The 16,875-nt window shown below is 43.5% G+C and overlaps 1 protein-coding gene across 12 annotated transcripts in view; it reads right to left on the bottom strand.

The window, feature by feature from the left end:
* Nucleotides 1–16,875, bottom strand: part of FGGY (FGGY carbohydrate kinase domain containing) — a 412,233-nt gene that overhangs the window by 170,618 nt on the left and 224,740 nt on the right. For 10 of the 12 annotated variants that reach the window (XR_002087611.2, XM_019479224.2, XM_019479227.2 and 7 more), the window contains 3 exons: nt 14,138–14,357; nt 10,356–10,467; nt 7,974–8,125 (listed from right to left, as the gene is read on the bottom strand). Coding sequence is in view for 11 of the 12 variants with exons in the window: in XM_006267496.4 (XP_006267558.3) it covers nt 7,974–8,125; nt 10,356–10,467; nt 14,138–14,357 (484 nt within the window). In the remaining variant the exon portion in view is untranslated. Of the gene's footprint in view, nt 1–7,973; nt 8,126–10,355; nt 10,468–14,137; nt 14,358–16,875 lie in introns of those variants that run through there. The other 2 variants (XM_014598720.3, XM_059727890.1) reach the window with 2 other exon arrangements.

Genomic DNA, 16,875 nt, shown 5'->3' with positions numbered 1-16,875 from the left:
CATCTGCTGCTCTGCTTTCTGCTTCCTACCCTACCTATACTCCTTTGTGCTCCCTGCCTCTCATTTGCTGCTCTGCTTTATGCTTCCTACCCTCCTGGGAGGCTCATCTCCTCCCTGATCTGCCATGTGCCATATATACAGGGTGCTGATTCGGGGAACAGTGATTCGATTGGGTGATTCGAATCGGTGTCCCGAATCGATTCAGCCGAATCTGGAGATTCAGCTGCTGCCGAATCGCTGAATCAGCCAGGTCCATCTGCCACCTGCTCTCCCAGCCCAGCAATGGGTGCCCTGCCTGCACCAGCTCCAGGCACTTGGGAAAAAAAAGGTCCTGACTCATCGGGTGCTGCCAGGCAGGGGGGCGATCCCCGCTGCCTTCCACTGCCCCATGCTGCATAGGGGGCTCTGCCACAAGCCCCTGACCACCCCCTCACTGCACCAGCCCCGCCATGGGTGCCCTGCCTGGGCCAGCTCCTGCCCTTTAAGGAAAAAAAATGGAAAAAAAACTCAGAAAAGCCCCAGACTCACCACTCCTGCCAGAAGGAGCGTGATCCCCACTGCCCCGTGCCACATGGGCAGTTCTGCATGAGCCCCACAAAGCCCCGAGGCCACTACAGGAGTGGTAAATCCCGGGGCTTTTCTCCTTTTTTTTTTCTTAAAGGGCCAGAGCTGGCCCAGGTGGGGCAACCATGTGGGGGTTGGAGGAGTGGGGCAGGAATTGGGGGGCTCGTAACAGAGTCCCCCATTCAGTGAGGGCAGTGGGGGGCAGCAGGGATCGCCCTCCCCCCACCTGGCAGCACCCAGTGAGCACTGGGGCTTTTCTTTAAAGCACTGGGAGCTGGCAAGGGCGAGGCAGACATGGAGGGGCTGGGGGAGTGAGCAGGGGTTGGGGGAGCTGGGGGGGTTGGGGAGGCTGGTAGGGGTCCCCCTATGGTCCCCTCCCCCCTACTTACCAGCTCGGAGTCTGGCTGCTGCTCCCTCCTAAGCCACCGGGGACTGCCCAAATCATCAAAGCTCTCTAAATCTTTTCCGAAGATTCGGAGAGCTTTGAATTGATTCAGACATTTAAACTGGTCCCCCGATTCGATTCAGATTCAGAGATTTGGCCACCAAATCGGGCCAAATCTCCTCCAAATTGAATCACCACCTGAAGCTTCACACAGACCTCCTGCCCATGTGGCATGCATTCTGCCAGTTAGCTAGCCCTGGCCTACAGGGATGGTGGTGTTGCATTTGAGTATATTACCAAATGTAAAAGTCTTGGCATAGGTGGAAGATGTATGCTAGGAACACTGATTTAGTGTTTTATTTCAGGAATTTTTTTTTTAGGACACAAGCATAACAAATGTAAAAAATAAAAAGAAGTTGATCTGCTGTAAGGAAGAAAAATAGCCTACAAGGTCATTTGTCTTCTTAATGCTTTTGAATGCAAGCTTTGTATTTAGTAACACAATTATACCTTCCTTTTTGGACTAAGAGGATGAATATGAAATATTTGACTGCTCTAGCCCATTTTAGATGTTCATATTCTATTGGATGTAAGGGGACAGCCTGACTCATAACCACATCAGCATTCACTTCCCTTTGATATATTTGGTATTGCCAAACACAAGCATTCAAAAATCCAGTCAAGAACCCCTATAACATGAGATTCATATACAAATCATGACATTTTTCACAATGTTTTGGGGTCTTTTTACTTGTCTTTTGTAATTGAAGCATTTAGGTTGTACAATCATTTAGACTGTACAAGCCTTCCTTCATAACCATGAGGGCTATACTTTATTTAAAAAAAGATGAAGTTTTCACTTAAATTTAGGATCTGACACATCACTAAAAACATGTATGAGGAACTGGCAATATAGTGTGCCGATGTTCACAGAGATAGTATTAATGACATGTAGAGGTGCCTTGGGACAATTTTAAAATAAAAAACAAATAGCATTTATGCCACTGCATTGTTTTTTCAATGTCAATAATTCGTATTTCTGGCTGCCTCAAGCAATCCTTTCACTGATCTCACCTGAACTGTGTAATAAAATATTTTTGATTTCAGAAGTTTTTCCAAGTCTGTGTAAGAAATCCAGGTTAAAACTTAAAAGGTAGCATGGGAACACACTGATATCAGTGGTGAAAATAGCAAAAAACAACAACAACAAAAAATCCAGCTTACAAATAGGTACAAACACCGGCAGTTAAGAAAACTAAAGATGTAGTGACCGACTTTTAGGGAGCAAAATCCGGAGGACAGTCCACAGCAGATTATTAGCAGCTGTGAAACCAATGGTGGGAAGGCTGCTGCACAGCAGCTTAAGGATGGGAGCAATTGATGGTGTCAGGTCGGTGCCATGGCTGCCTAGAGTAGCCCTGAAGTTGCCAGGAGCTATTCAGTTTGGAGGTTGTTGAAATGGTATGGTTTTGTATTGGTTTTTTTAACAGAGCCACAATCAGGATGCTGCCTGGTGCTGATCCGCAACCAGGTTTTCAAATTTGGGACCAAAGTCCCATTGCAGAGGGTTCATGAAGGCACTGGCATGCAGGCCTGAGATTTGAGCCTGTTCCAGAAAATCTGAGAAGGCTGGGCACTCTTCTAAAAGAAAATGCTTCCTTATACTAAAAGTCCAGTAAATGTGATGCCTCCATTTGTGGATCCCAAGTATGTGTGTGATTTACCCCTATGCCGCTATCACAAGAAAAATACTGAAAGGAAAATAAAAAACTGGATGGAAAAAGTAGTAAGAGGGCGTGAGCTTTGCCTTCAACTTCAATGGGAACAAAAGTTCAACCTAACTTTTAAGGCCAGGCTTTAGTGGGATATAAAACAGCCTTCCCTACTGCCTCATCTTTGCACCGCCCAAATAAAAATACAAGCTCGGCCCTTTCACTATTCCTCTGGACACCCATTGCCACCATGGCTGGTCTTCATGAAAAGAGATGGAAAAAGTGAAAAAGACGGACGTGACCCCACACCTGTGGAATTATTTCCCCTTTCCAGAGGGAAATAATAAGTTGCATCCCACAAAGGGATGATGGAGTAAAATGTCAGCAACATTTGAATGTCACATTACCGGGGAGGTATCCATTCTGCAGACTCTTCGTGGCTGTGTGGTTCCACAGAAGCACCGTTATGGGCTATACCTAGATGGGATGTCCAGTCTATAATGACTGACAAGCTGAGGTTCACCTTTTGAAGGCATCCATCTGCCAATGCATTAGCCACAGCAGCACTGCGTTTGTGAAGGACTTCAGAGACTTATTCACATTGCAAACATATGAAGAGAAAGTGCTGTGCTTACTGCACTTTAGCAAGGATCACTCTCAGGATTATAGCCTCTAGTCTTTCAAGAGGTATCTAACAGTTATGATGTTATTTTATATTTTATTCTTTCATTGTTAGTGCCTGGATGACTGGGAGCCAGGTGACTTGCCACAGTGACAGATGGCATCATCAGAATCAATGCAAACCACACTGTTTATTGGCGAAAAGGGGAAGCCAAGAGCAGCACTACCTAAAAGAAAAGAAGTAGAAAAAAAGACCAGAGAAGGGACAAAACTGGCCTGAGATACAGATGCTTATTATCCCTGACTCAAGGGGGAAAAAAAGAGAAAACACTAATGCATTTTAATCTTAAAAACCCACCTCACAGAGCCAGCCTACTACCAGAGTGCAGAAACATGATCAAGAGTTAGACGCAGAAGAGCATTATGTTTCACGTAGCTGCCCCCTCGTTCCACTTGTTTGCTCACGTTCCCTTTCCAACAACACTGCCATTCCCTTCTCTCTTCTGCTGGTCCTTCTTAGAGCTCACTGGGCCTTCCTTGCCATTGCTACTCCTGGGCCCCTCTTTCTCTTCCAGGTGACTCTGCCCCCTTGCCGGGTGTCCCAGGATGAGCCCACTCCATTTGGTTTGCCACAGCTTCTCCTTCTCTGGGATCCAGGAGGACCACTGTGAGAAGGGTTTATAAAAAGTGTCTGGTTTCTTCTTTCCACTGCAATCTCCATAGCTTTGCTTAGCAACCCCTTTGCTTCTCAACTACTGGGACAAGAATGCCCTTTGCACTTCCTTTCATCGCTTGTCCTGCAGGCCGATGCCAGCTGCTGCTCTTTTGGCTCTCACTGCTCCTTCCATGGCCTTCTCCTGTGAAACTCCAGCTGATTGTTTTGCTTCTCCTTCTAGCTACCCCTGCCAGCAGCTGTTCAGTTCAAAGGACCCTTCCCTGTTCTTTCTGTAAGCCCTGCCATTCATTCTGCTGCTTTCAGAGGCCCCTTCTAGGAAGAGCCTGCCCTGGGACCACTGGAGGTACCGTCTGCCCTTTGTAACTGCACGACACTTCCAGCAGTCGATGGAGATGCACATAGCAAGCAGCCACACATCTGTCATGAGCCTGGGAATGGCTCTGAAAGGTGCAAGGGAAGTTTTTAGGGGCAGACAGAAATAGGTCATAGATGCTTGCAGGGACTGAAAATACTGAGAACAAGAAAATGAAAGAGAAAGAGCCATGCAAGAGTCAGTGTGTGTATATCCACAGTACAGGATAGGGGAATGGACTCTCAAGAGGTTTTGGGGGGACTCAGGAAGGTGGTGATCAAGCCTAGGCTTAAAACTGCTCCTGAGAAGAAACCATGTATTGGAGCAAGTAGTAGCATGGAAAGAAAAATTACTTCATATACTATGGAAGAAAAATAAGTAGCAACAGGGGCTTAAATAAGAAAAATATACTACTCCCAGCTGCAAGACACTTTAGAGGAATCCTGTTGGTAGTGTATCTGATGACATTTAGCACTCAGAAAAACTGGAGACTAAAGGCACAGATCACAGCCAGGCACAGTGTGGGCAGACACTGTGTAAACTTCCCTACACAGCTCTGCCAACACATCTCACTCCTAACATGCAATGCCCATAACATCCCCATCCTGGCCACCTCCTTAGAGAGACTAAGGGCCCCATTTTCAAAAACAGAGTCTAGTTGTGTGTCCACAAAGTTCCTACCTAGACAACTTGACTCACAAGAAAGCCTTAAGCCAAGTCCGTGCATGGTGCAGCTGTGCTCTGAAAGCGCCTGTCAATTTGGTATGATGGAGACCCTATAGCCATTCTCCTGCAGGCCTTTTCATCTGTTTTCATGTGGGGGGTGGTTAACTGCTATCCTTGTAAATGAGTCCTAGGATCTGCAGGCCAAGCTTTGTTCCTTCCAGACCATGCACTGAAGAAAACTTGCAAAGACCTTAGCCACTAGCATAAAACCCTCTCTGCCACTCAAATGTAATCACTCTATCCATGGGGCACCAACTAGACTAGAATTTAGAGAAATCTGCCATAGGCTTCTCAGCTTTGACGAGCTAACAGGAGCAAATGACTAAACATGTGCTTTCTGCCCAGAAAAGGAAGAGAATAGGATTTTGCAAAACTCCTGGGCGGCGGGGGCTGGTAAGTATCTTTTTCTAGTCATTTTGCTACTTCTACTTTAATTTCTCATTGTGACAATTTACTCAGCCATAAATTATTAATACTTACTCTACTTTACAGAATATGCTAAAGTTTAATGAATAAATATTTGTAAAGCTCTTGAAGATGCTTAGCACTATATGCTGGTATATGCAGATGACTGTGCTAAAGGTAGGCAGGAGAGATCACCAGCTGTGAAGTGAGGATGAAGGTCATCCTTCTCCAACAGACCAGCACAAAGACTCTTCACCACCCGTAGGAGCTGTACAGATTTGGAGCTAGTTCACTGCATAGCCCAATTTCCCCCTTACTGAGGGACTAGGGAACAGGTCTTTCCTCCTCAAACTTCATGTGTAGTACATAGCTGAGCCATTGTTCATAGTCTTGAGAAGGGACTGTGGCTCAGTCTGAACGCTCTTCATACTCTCCTGCTCTCCCCAAAACATCTGGGCAAGCTGTGTAGGTGGTATGGCCTTTGGGCTTCCTTATGCTGTGAGGGTGGTGACCCTGTCGAACTGGACCACAATCAGGCCCTGAATGAACAAAAGTTTGCCAAGTAACCTGGATGTTGATATTTCAGACTCCGCACCATAATAACGTATGAAACCCAACAGTTTCCTTCAAGCCTTTTCAAAATAAGAATGGAAACATTAAGCTGTAAAGTGACCAGCTGAATGGCATTCATGGGTCAAAAGAGAAAAGTATTTAATAGACAGATATTCATATTTCATTACAGCACCTACAAACAACATTAATTAACATTAATCTGTCACTATCTGCTTCTGCCAGTTAACTCCTTTGACCTTCCCTCGTCTGCACCTTGTTACTGTACAATGTCTCATGTTTGTAAGGATAGGAGACTTCAGCTGTTCAAAGCTGACAGAACATAATTTACATTTGGCCTTCATTAAAATGACAGTGAACATCATTGAGACCAAATGTAAAACCCAGATTGGTGGAAGTTATAAAAAATTCAAGTGGCAAGCATTTTTCCTTTTATCTGACAGTTATTATTAAAAAGCCATATGTCATCCTACAACACAGAAAATGTAAGTGTAAGAGACAGCATAAGAGTTCTGCATTATGAATAGAGTTCCTTCCTTCTCCAGACGGACTACTTCCTACAGATGGGACTAAGCAACGTTGGTCCTTTTTCGGAAGACTCTAATTAACCAAGCATTTTCTTTCCTAGGGAGCAAAGCAATCTTGAACGATTCCAGTCCTGGATGCGGTGCCTTAAAAGCAATACTTCTGGCTACAATTGTACAGCTTCAGATGCCTCCCAGAAATAGCACCTACACCCATGGGTAGACCTAGGATTTTGAAATGCCAGGTGCAGAGCGTGTGGTACAGCCTCACTTACAACAAAACACATTTTTCTCTAGGTAAAAAGAAACTAGGGTCTTCACTAGTATATTAGGGGCATAGGGCTGTACTATTCAGTTTAAGATCAAGGGAAAAACAAATCTAACTTTATTGGAATGTGCATTCATTTGCTATATCAGACATTACATATGAAAAACACAACAAAGTTGGCAACAATAATCAAAACATTGTTTCTTTAGTCCTGTAGCCATTAGATTTAATAGTACATCTTTTTCAGATTCATAAATCAAACTCAAGCCTTCTTTAGCATCTGTACAGTGCATCTCATGCTTCACTAAAAGTTATTTCCATGCCCGAGTAAACATGCACCTCAGTTAATGTTTCCAAACTTGAGTTAATGTTTTTGGTTAGAGTTAAAAACAGTCTGCAGGGCCGTGACATAGGAGCTACATTACCAGGAGAAGCTAATAGATAGCAGAATTGCAGATCAAAGGACAGCTTGATTATTAAGAACATTAAAAAAGGAGAGAGTGTCATTAACACCTGTGGGATGAAGAGTTTAGCAGGAAATAAGCCATGAAGTTGACTCCGTCACTGCTGGCTGAATAGAAATGCTGCTGCCACTGCCAGGCAATTGGTTTTAAACTTTAGATGGACCAGGAATCAAAAGGTGGGGGAATTGAACCCCTAAACACCCCAACCTCCCCCCCGCCATCCACCCCTGTCTATATCCGCTCATGCACCTAGAGGGAGCATGTGCAACAATGGTATTTGCAGTAGGCCAGATGCCCAGGTATTTAAATCTGTGTCTGTTTTTAAGGCTTATTCATCAGTCACCCAACTACATACGCTCATCTTTGTTTTTCTAACGTGGAAGTCCAAAATATCTATCCTCTTACTGCAGGAGAGATACATGAAATACCCTGACCTAAAAAACATTTAACCACCTTAGAGACATAGACATTTATAAGCAGGCAATGGAAAAAATGGAATCTCTTAAGGAGGACATTTTCCAAGATGCTCAAGGTCAGCCTCACTTAGCTGCCACTAAACATGGGGGTGAAACTCTCACTGACTCCAGCAGGAGCAATTTTCAGCCTAAGCCGAGCCTTCCTTTAGACATCTCATTCTGAAAGTTTTAAAACTTGCAAAGGCCTTAGCTATCAGCTAAAAGTCTGGCACAATTTCAGATATACTCACTTCTTTTATCCACAGCAATTTAGGTGGCTGCATTTCTACAGACATCGTTCCCCCAACATAGCTCAAAACGCTGTGCTGAGTTCCATTGATCCTGGCTACCTGACTGGCTGCACGATGGTCCATCCACAGAATGATGTTTCTAGTATGCTCCCCTTACCAAAAGAAATTTAAAAAAAAGAGACAGCTGCTTTAGTTTTGGTTTAATTCTTCATCAATACTAGAAGTTATTTGTTGGTAATCCATTTGGCAACTCCACTTAAGAATACAGAATTTAAATACAGCTCATTTTAATTACAGGGAACCAATATTTAGGGTAAGATTATGGTTGCACTGAAGCCAGTTTTCAAAAATGCCAAGCCATCGCTACTCCAACCTAAGCCAGCAAGAGCTGCAGGGGCTCAAGATCTTTGAAAATGTAGGCTATAAACAATAGCATCTTTCATCCAAAACAATGCTTAACAAGCAAGTGTATTATATGTATTTAAATTTAAAAATGTACAGACTCCTACTCAAGACAGTGTCAACCTCATAATAAATTCAAGGTGCATTAAAGTAGTGAATTCAAATGAACCCAGCCAGCTAGACAGCTAGAGGGACTTATTTCTGCCCTTTCACTATTGTGGGAAGCAACCCCTTTAGCCTTTTTCAAAAAAAACCATGTATAGTGATAATTTGCTGAAACGTACTCATTGTTGAGGTGGAAGGCCACAGCCCTTGGCAAGACTCCATAACACTTTAGAAAAATGAAGAATATCATATCTCAATTCAACTACCCAGGGAACATTCGAGAGGTAAAAAGTAATAATCCAACCAACACTCCCAACTCTTGTCTCCTGCTGATAGCACTATATTCCTCAAGTGTATGACAGAGCTACTGATATATACTTAATCCCCAAAGTGCATTAGAAGAAGAGTAACAACTGTGGAATATATTCATATTGCTGACAAATTCACACAAGTGTTGCAGCTGTGAGACTGATTAAAACATGCACTAGAACAACACATGCATACATCATTAGAGAATGTAGTGCAGTATCGACTTTATTTGATGATAACGTTTGGTAAATATTTAAAAAAAGATATCTTTCTTTCTTTTCTGGAGAACTCAAAGAAATAAAAAATGGGAATCAAATTTGACTTATGAGGGGCCAAAACAGTTAAGATACAGTTTAAAATAACAGATATGGTCAAGGACCATACATATAAGAAAAAATATGATAAAAAATGTAACAGGCAAAGATCTGAGGATAATGAAATTATTTTGATAACAGTAGAAGTAGGTGACAAGTCTTAATGTAAAAAAGGACTCTTCGAATTGTGACTGTGACTATAATTACTGAATGGTGCACAAACCAAATATTAATTAGTAATTGTGCAAACTACCTTTATTACCCAGATTCATGTTTGAGGATCCTTCTGAAGCATTTATTCAAAAATTGATGCAAATCAAATTCTTTAAACCATTATGCTGACCTCTGCAGTAGCACTAGTTCCCTAATTTAATAGACACTTTAGCTAACAACATAATATAGCTAGAAATAATATCTCAGTCTCACAAGTACAGTAATATGAACAAGCTCACTCTAGTCTACTATCACAGAGGCCTGCAGCCATTAAAACAAGTGGTTCGCAACCTTTTTACACTCAAAGCACACCTTGGAAAATGCCAGCTTTTAGCTTTCATTCATTTTTTGTCTAGATAAATAATAGAACAATTTTTCTCTTGCAAAGAACTCAGAAAGACTACTGCAGGTCAGAATGCTTTCACAATATCTCTGGCTTTATCTTCTGAATCGTGTGCAAGTATTTGCACATATAACATAACTAATATTGTGCTGCTCCCTGTGGCAGCCTTAGAACAATAGCACGTCATCCCAGGATGGCATGGAGTCCTGGTTGAGAATCACTGAGTTAAACTGTAGTCGTTCCATGCTGTTCAGCTCTCTTTGGAAGCAAGCATGGAAAAAGAGCCCTTTAAAAAAGAAAAAAAGCCCCCCCAAAACAGCACTTGTTCAATCTAAAAGAGGGGGGGAAAAAAATTAAAACAAAGACATCTCTCAGGAAAAAAGCAATATGATATCAGAGTTAAGCTGAGTGAATATTACTAGGGTACCCAGTATAGTTCTAAACTTAAGTGGTTCTGATCTCAATTTTTTTTCCTGGCATTAGACCTAATGATCAAAATGTAATAAAAATTGCTGTTCTTAAGTGACTTCTATAATTCCACTTCTACAGAATTAAGTCAAATGGGTCAGGGGTCAGGCTAGATGATCTGTTCAGGTCCCTCCTGACCTTAGCTACTATGAAACTATGAAATCCCAGCCTCCGTAAAGTCACCAGCAAACAGCTATCTAACCTTAGGTTTTGTCACGAGGGTCTTACCTTCGTAATTGACTGCCAAGGGCCGAAACTGCTTATCCACAACAACAAGTGAGCAAGTGGCATCAAAACCAAGCCCTCGAATCCTCTCAGCATCTATGCCACAGACAATTTTCTGTGAAGACACAAGACATCTCTGAATACACAAATGCCCACAGACACACATATAACAAGTGTACCGTGGTTTTAGAGAAGAGAGGTTATAAACTGAAGACCCAAGGTCAAAGATTTGGGAAATTCAATACCTTAAAAATGCGGGTGCTATATATTCCAAGAGCTATGCAAACAATGGAAACCTCTTGGGTCAGTAAAATTGGACTCAAGGCTCATAAAAGGGTTTCTGATGGCCTCTTGGTCCTGCTGCTTCCAGTGCAGAGGGACACAAAAGGGAAAGTAAGTTATGTTAACTCTAGCCTTTTCTGAGGGCCATGTCTCAATTAGGATTCAATGCAAACGTCCACTTAGCATGTGTTTTCTGCATGAACAAGTGCTCTCATAGCGTAGTAAAGTAAGGACTTTTCGAGGGAGATAATACAAGTTCCAGATTCCGGTGCAGGGCCGAAGTTGGGACTGACAATCAGCTGACTGCTGCTTCCAGCCCCAGCATTACCCCAGAGTCTTGAACTGGCTCTTGTGTGATGCCCAGGCTGGACCGGCAATTAGCTGATCATTGATCCCCTCCCCAACACTGACCAGAGCTAGTTCATGACTGCCAGCGGCAGAGACACAGATTGCCCCACAGATCCAGCAATAGGAGAGGATCCAGTAGCAGGAGTGGCACCCTCTTCTGGGCTCAGCTCCACATGCTTCCCTCCACCCACCACCATCGGCAGAGACCTGGCTTGCCCTGGCATGCCACGGACAGGTGCTTGCAGACTTGGCGGTGCTGGGCACACAGCCAAGAAAGCACAAGCGTGTGGCACAGAGGTTGCAAGTCATCATAGGTGGATGTGCAAGCTGCAGCACTCAGTGCCACAGTCAGAGGGGGGCAAGGGGGGGAAGGACCAGCTTGCTCCAGCCCTGTCAGAGTGCACTGAGATCGAAGTAAGCATTACCGTATGACTGCTCGGAGCACGTTCTAACTCAGTGGAGCATGGTAATGCTTACTACCATCTGAATAAAACACAAGCTAATTGTCCTGTGAAACAAGACCCTGACCAGTTCAGGCAGACTTGGATGGGAGACTCAGGGACAGGTTTGAGGGTGACAATGTATTTCAAGTCAGAGCCACTTCCAAGCTATTTTGGATGGAAGTATCTCACAGAATTTGTCTAACCCTATTTAGCACGTTAAGCATTGAAGAAAAAAGACTGCCTATAAAACTGATCTGAGGTGCTTAGTAGACAAATATCACTGCAATCCACATTTCCTCCAATGTGCTGATAGGTGTCCCCTAAAACACCAGAGCGCACTACCCCTAAACTTTATGGCAGTTATGAACTTTGCAATTCATAAGAATTGCTGAGAAGAAAATACGTGCACTGACTAAGCAACAAGTGAATTTGCAAGGTGCCTACGAGGTAATCATAAAAATGATAGAAAATTAGGGTTGGGAGGGACCTTAGGAGGTCATCTAGTCCAACCCCCTGTTCAAAGCAGGACCTTCCCCAACTAGATCTTGACCTGCTGGCAACACTCCTACCAATGCAGCTCAGGATGCCGTTAGCCTTCTTGGCAACAAGGGCACACTGTTGGCTCATATTCAGCTTATTGTCCACTGTAACCCCAGGACATTTTCTACAGAGCCACTGCCCAGCTAGTCAGCCCCAGCCTGTACCGGTGCATGGGATTGCTCTGTCCTAAGTGCAGGACTTTGCCCTTGTCCTCGTTGAACCTCAGGAGATTCCTTTCAGCCCAATCCTCCAATTGTAATGAAGCAACAAACTGTCACCGCTCGGTGACAATACAACTGTTTAATTAGCAACATATGCAAAAAAATGTCTTTAGAGCTTCTCTGTACCAAGGAATCATACTTGGTCCCTTTTTACAGGCCCTGGAAGGTCTTTAGTGCTAAGAAATTATATTTTAGGGATATGAAGGAGGCCCGAGGGCAACGGCAAAGCCATTTACAATGAAAAAACATTAAGCGGGCCTAGTTAAAGGGCCCCTGTTTTGTTTTAGTCTCCATCTAGTTGCTTTCCCCTCCCCCTGCATCCCTTTTCTTTCCTCCTCCTCTCACCTCCTCTATCTCAGGGCACTACAGAGCCAGGCTCATTAATGTTTGAAAAGGCTGATCAATAACAAGAGAATGGTGAACTGTCCATCTGCAAATTACCAGGCATCGCATGAATATTTAAAAAGCCAACCTCAGAACATGGAGCAGTCTGGGGCTGGAGCTTTTTTAAGAGGAATAAAAGGACCTTTACATACTGCCAGGATGCATAAGAAAGGTTCCTACCAAAAGGACACAACAAACGAGAAAGCAGTGCTCCCTGATGTATTCAGTGTTGCAAAGTTTGCTTGAGTCTTGCATTTCATAAAGTAGCAGAATACATACAAGCATGAATGCTATTCTTATACCTAACACTTATTTTATTTGCATACTGCCCAAAGACATTAATTAGGATCAGGAGCTCATTGTGCCAGGTATCATCTCTTCAAGAAGGGAACTTAAAATTTTTCAGCCCTTGTTAAGGTGGAGAAAGATATCACAGAAGTCCTGTTTGGCCCCAGTGAATCACAGCTGCTCATCTTTAATTCAAGTCAATAAGCGCAGACAGAAGTGACATTTGTTGCATGATCAGCCCCCGGAAAACACTCTACAGCCATGTCCTGACACATGCACACAGCCGCAGAAAGCTTTAAAAGTGGCAGATAGCATGAAAAGTTAAACCTCCTCAAATAAGGTATCAGATGAAGGTGCTCCACCTTAACCCTAGGGGACACCAGTTCCCTAAGTCACTCTAATTTGTCCTGTGATTGGGGCTGGGATCCCCTGGGGCTGTCAGCACGAAGGAAGGGGAGACGAGTGAGGGGGAAGCCAACAGCAGTGAGCTGTTGGCTGGGGTTTGCCCGACCTGAGCTGGAGCGGGGAGGGAGCGGATCAGAGCCCCCCTGCATCATGCCCCCCTGGCAGCCTCCCCTTCCAGCTTAGACCAAGCGAACCCCAGCCGGCTGCCAACAGTGCCAGAGCTGGGACAGAGGGAGAAGAGCTGGACTGGAGAGAGGGGCGTCTTCTCATCTGGCTGCTCACCTACAAGCACAATCCCCGCCCCGCAACCCAACAGAAGATCCTCTGTTGGGTTGCAGGGAGCACTAACTCATGGGACTTTATGTAAAGTACCATAAGTTAGAGCAGGGGCCTGTATGTCTGTCAGTACCCAATATGCCAGCAAGCTTTGAGCAACCTTGACTCCCAAGAGTAAGGCTTCTCTTAAGGCTAAGATATAGACCAATGAATCAATATCTCAGACTTGGTCCTTCATTCACTGAGGTCAATAGCACACCTTCCATCCACACTAATGCAGAAGCAGGGCCCTGGGTTCTATTTCCAGCAATACAAATTTGGTTTGTGACCCTGGACAAGTCATTTCCATCTCTATGGCTCTCAATCTCCTCTCCCCCCTGCCACCCCTCATTTTGGAAAACAAAGATTTTTTTGTGTGATGTTACCATCATCTCTATTTGGGAAGTACCCTTGTGCTAAAAGATTATTACAGCTTGGCAGAATACAGCAGGCACAACTGGACAGGAGGCCAAGGGCACCAGCTGGCAGCCTGCATCTCATTTTACCAGCTGAAGTACAGCCTGCATCGGCTATCCCTTCAACTCATTCCCCCACCTACCTTTGTCACTGTGCAACAAGCAGCCCAGATGTCATCAGAGGACTGCTCATAGTAGTCTGGTTGGGGTTCCCAAATTTGGATTGGCTGATCCGCATGCGCCACTACTGTCCCAAATTGGTCTACCAAAGCCGCACGGACACTTGCTGTTCCAACATCAATTCCAACATAGTAATTTACCAGGTCCTGCTTGCTGCTGTGCATTTTTAATAACCCTGTAAAGCTGCAAGAGGGAAAAAAAAAATCTGGTTTAAAACCACGTGTATAAAGTGATGAAGAAAAGCTGCATGACATGAAACAGTGCAGGTGTCGTGTAGGCACTTTTGAGCATTCGAGATTAAAGGTGAGCAATATATTTGAAAGTCTTCATTTGAACTTGTAATATGAATTTGCTTATGCAGCCCCTGTAGTATGAAGGTTGTTTTTGTTCAATTCTTTTTGTCTATGAACTGTACTGGTATAAATGTTCCTGGAAAGCACATTGCCAATTTGCATGCAGGAGTATGCTTAATAGGAATGTTTGATCACCCATCCAATCAGGGAACAGGCATAATACCCTTTGACAAAGCTGATTGATCACAAGTACCAAATTTGCCTAGTAAATATTTGTAGAATTAAAGCAAATTCACAAAGGAATTTGTTGAATACTAAAAAGAAACTAAAAGTTGAAAACTAAAAGAGAATTAAGAGAATAAAAGAGAATTTGGAGTTACTTAACCCCAGTGCTCTTTCCTGCCTGGAGCAGGGGGTCAGACCCGATGATCTACCAGGTCCCTTCTGATCCTAGAAATCTATGAATCTATAAGCTTATCGTTTAAATTATTCACTATTAGTTGTTCACTGAGCTCTATGACATTGTAAAAGCTGACAAAAATCACTGTTTTTAATTTCTCACAGATTGCCTTTAATTAATTATTAATATTTATGTATTGGCCAAGTTGGGAGAACAGATAAATAATAGTTGATACTAAGTGTTTTGAAGGTTTAGACAAGCACCCAAAAGTTTGTTCAGATGCTGAAAGAAATAAAGCTGCTGAAGCCTGCAAATTTGAACTGACATTTATTTTCTAATTTTTTGAATGTAACCCAATCACACATCAAGTTTTGGTACATGCTGTTTCTATAATACACCAAAATAGCCTAACTTATATAAAAAAAAAAAAGAAGTCAGATACAAAATCTTCTCGCTGAGAAACAGCAGTGATGTTGTTTGTGATTGAGAGTTATCTGGTTTTCATTTTCCCCAATTTTTCCCCATGCAGTCATGTTCTGCATATCCATCCAATTATACTTCCTTTACCAATGCCTCCCCGTTATTTATTTAATAGGATTTTATAACTGTCACAAACATGGCCGCAGAGAGCGCTGAGTTTCTCCCCACTGTGCTGCTACTTGTCCACGAAACAAATCGAGGTTGTCCTGGGATAGCTCCTACCCCAGTGAGCCTGGATCCACTTTCCTTAACCAGATCCTGCAGCTGAGGTGAGGGAATCCCTGGCAGCCTAGGTGGGCATCCCATTGGGTTATGGAAGAATATTTTAGCTTGGGCTTGCCTGGAATATCATGTGCCTAAAAATTACAGGCAATCAGTAAGGAGCCAAACAACAAAAAGGTTTATTACCCAGGCTACAAGGATAAGGCAAGCTTAAAACTGACTACAGATTTGGAAACAGAAAAATAAAACAAGGAAGTGCTTTACCCTCTCATCTAGTTATACCTCAGCCTTCCTGAGACATCAGCCTTCTTGCTGATTTATGTCAGCCCTGACTGATGGGGTCTCTGACCCTTCCTAGCCCACCGCTAACTGCCTAACTCCCTCCAACCAACCTGCTCACCAGCACTTGCAACAGTCAGCGGGATTGTCTAAAAAATTCTGATCTGCCTGCTGTGGCATTTCTTTAGCTGGATGGGCCATTCCTAACCATAATCGAAGCCATAAAGGCCATACATAGACAGCACAACATAAACTATACAGAGATAACAGTAATATATGGATACGGATAATATTGGCTTTCCAACAAAACCACACATGCCATATCAGTATAGTAAAACACAAGAAAACATTCATGGCATGCTGCAAACCCCCAAAACATAATGGGGTTCATGACAATAAGGATAGAAAGAGAAACATTCATTCAACTGCTCTTCTTATTTTGCCGTCACTTATACTTGGACAATTTGGTAAGTGTTTAGATAGCAGAAATGTGGCCATAAACCAACAGCCCAAGCTATGCAAGTCTGTTTACATGTATGGCCCTGTTCCCAATAGATGGTCACAAGAACAGAACAATACCACAATAGGCAGAGAAAATCAGTGTATCAAGGCAATCCAGAACTGTAGGGAACAGACCACCTTGATCAAGGATCCTTCCCGGAGCATCCTGCCAAGAGCTCCATTTCTGTCCCACCAAGCAGAGTCCAGCTTGAGTGCCTTTGCGAGCATAGGGATGCGGCTTCTCACAGGCACAGGACACAGCCATTTACAGCCTTAGTCATTAAAAATCACGAAATTACATTCTTCCCACAAGCCAACTAGAAACCAGCATAGATGATGACACTAGCTCCACTGGTTCTCAATTGGATGCTCTGCTCCGTGCTCACAAAGGGTCTGATCTGGCACGGTTATAGTCAAGGGAAGTAGGATTAGACTTTAAGGCACCAATACTTCAAAGACTTGCATACATCCATAACTTTAAAGCATGTGAGTAATCCTCTGCTACTCAATGAGACTACTCACATGT

Source organism: Alligator mississippiensis, chromosome 5 (assembly GCF_030867095.1).
Source record: "Alligator mississippiensis isolate rAllMis1 chromosome 5, rAllMis1, whole genome shotgun sequence".
Taxonomy (NCBI): domain Eukaryota; kingdom Metazoa; phylum Chordata; order Crocodylia; family Alligatoridae; genus Alligator; species Alligator mississippiensis.
The sequence above is the reverse complement of the archived record's forward strand: the minus strand, read 5'-3'. Positions and strand labels throughout refer to the sequence as shown.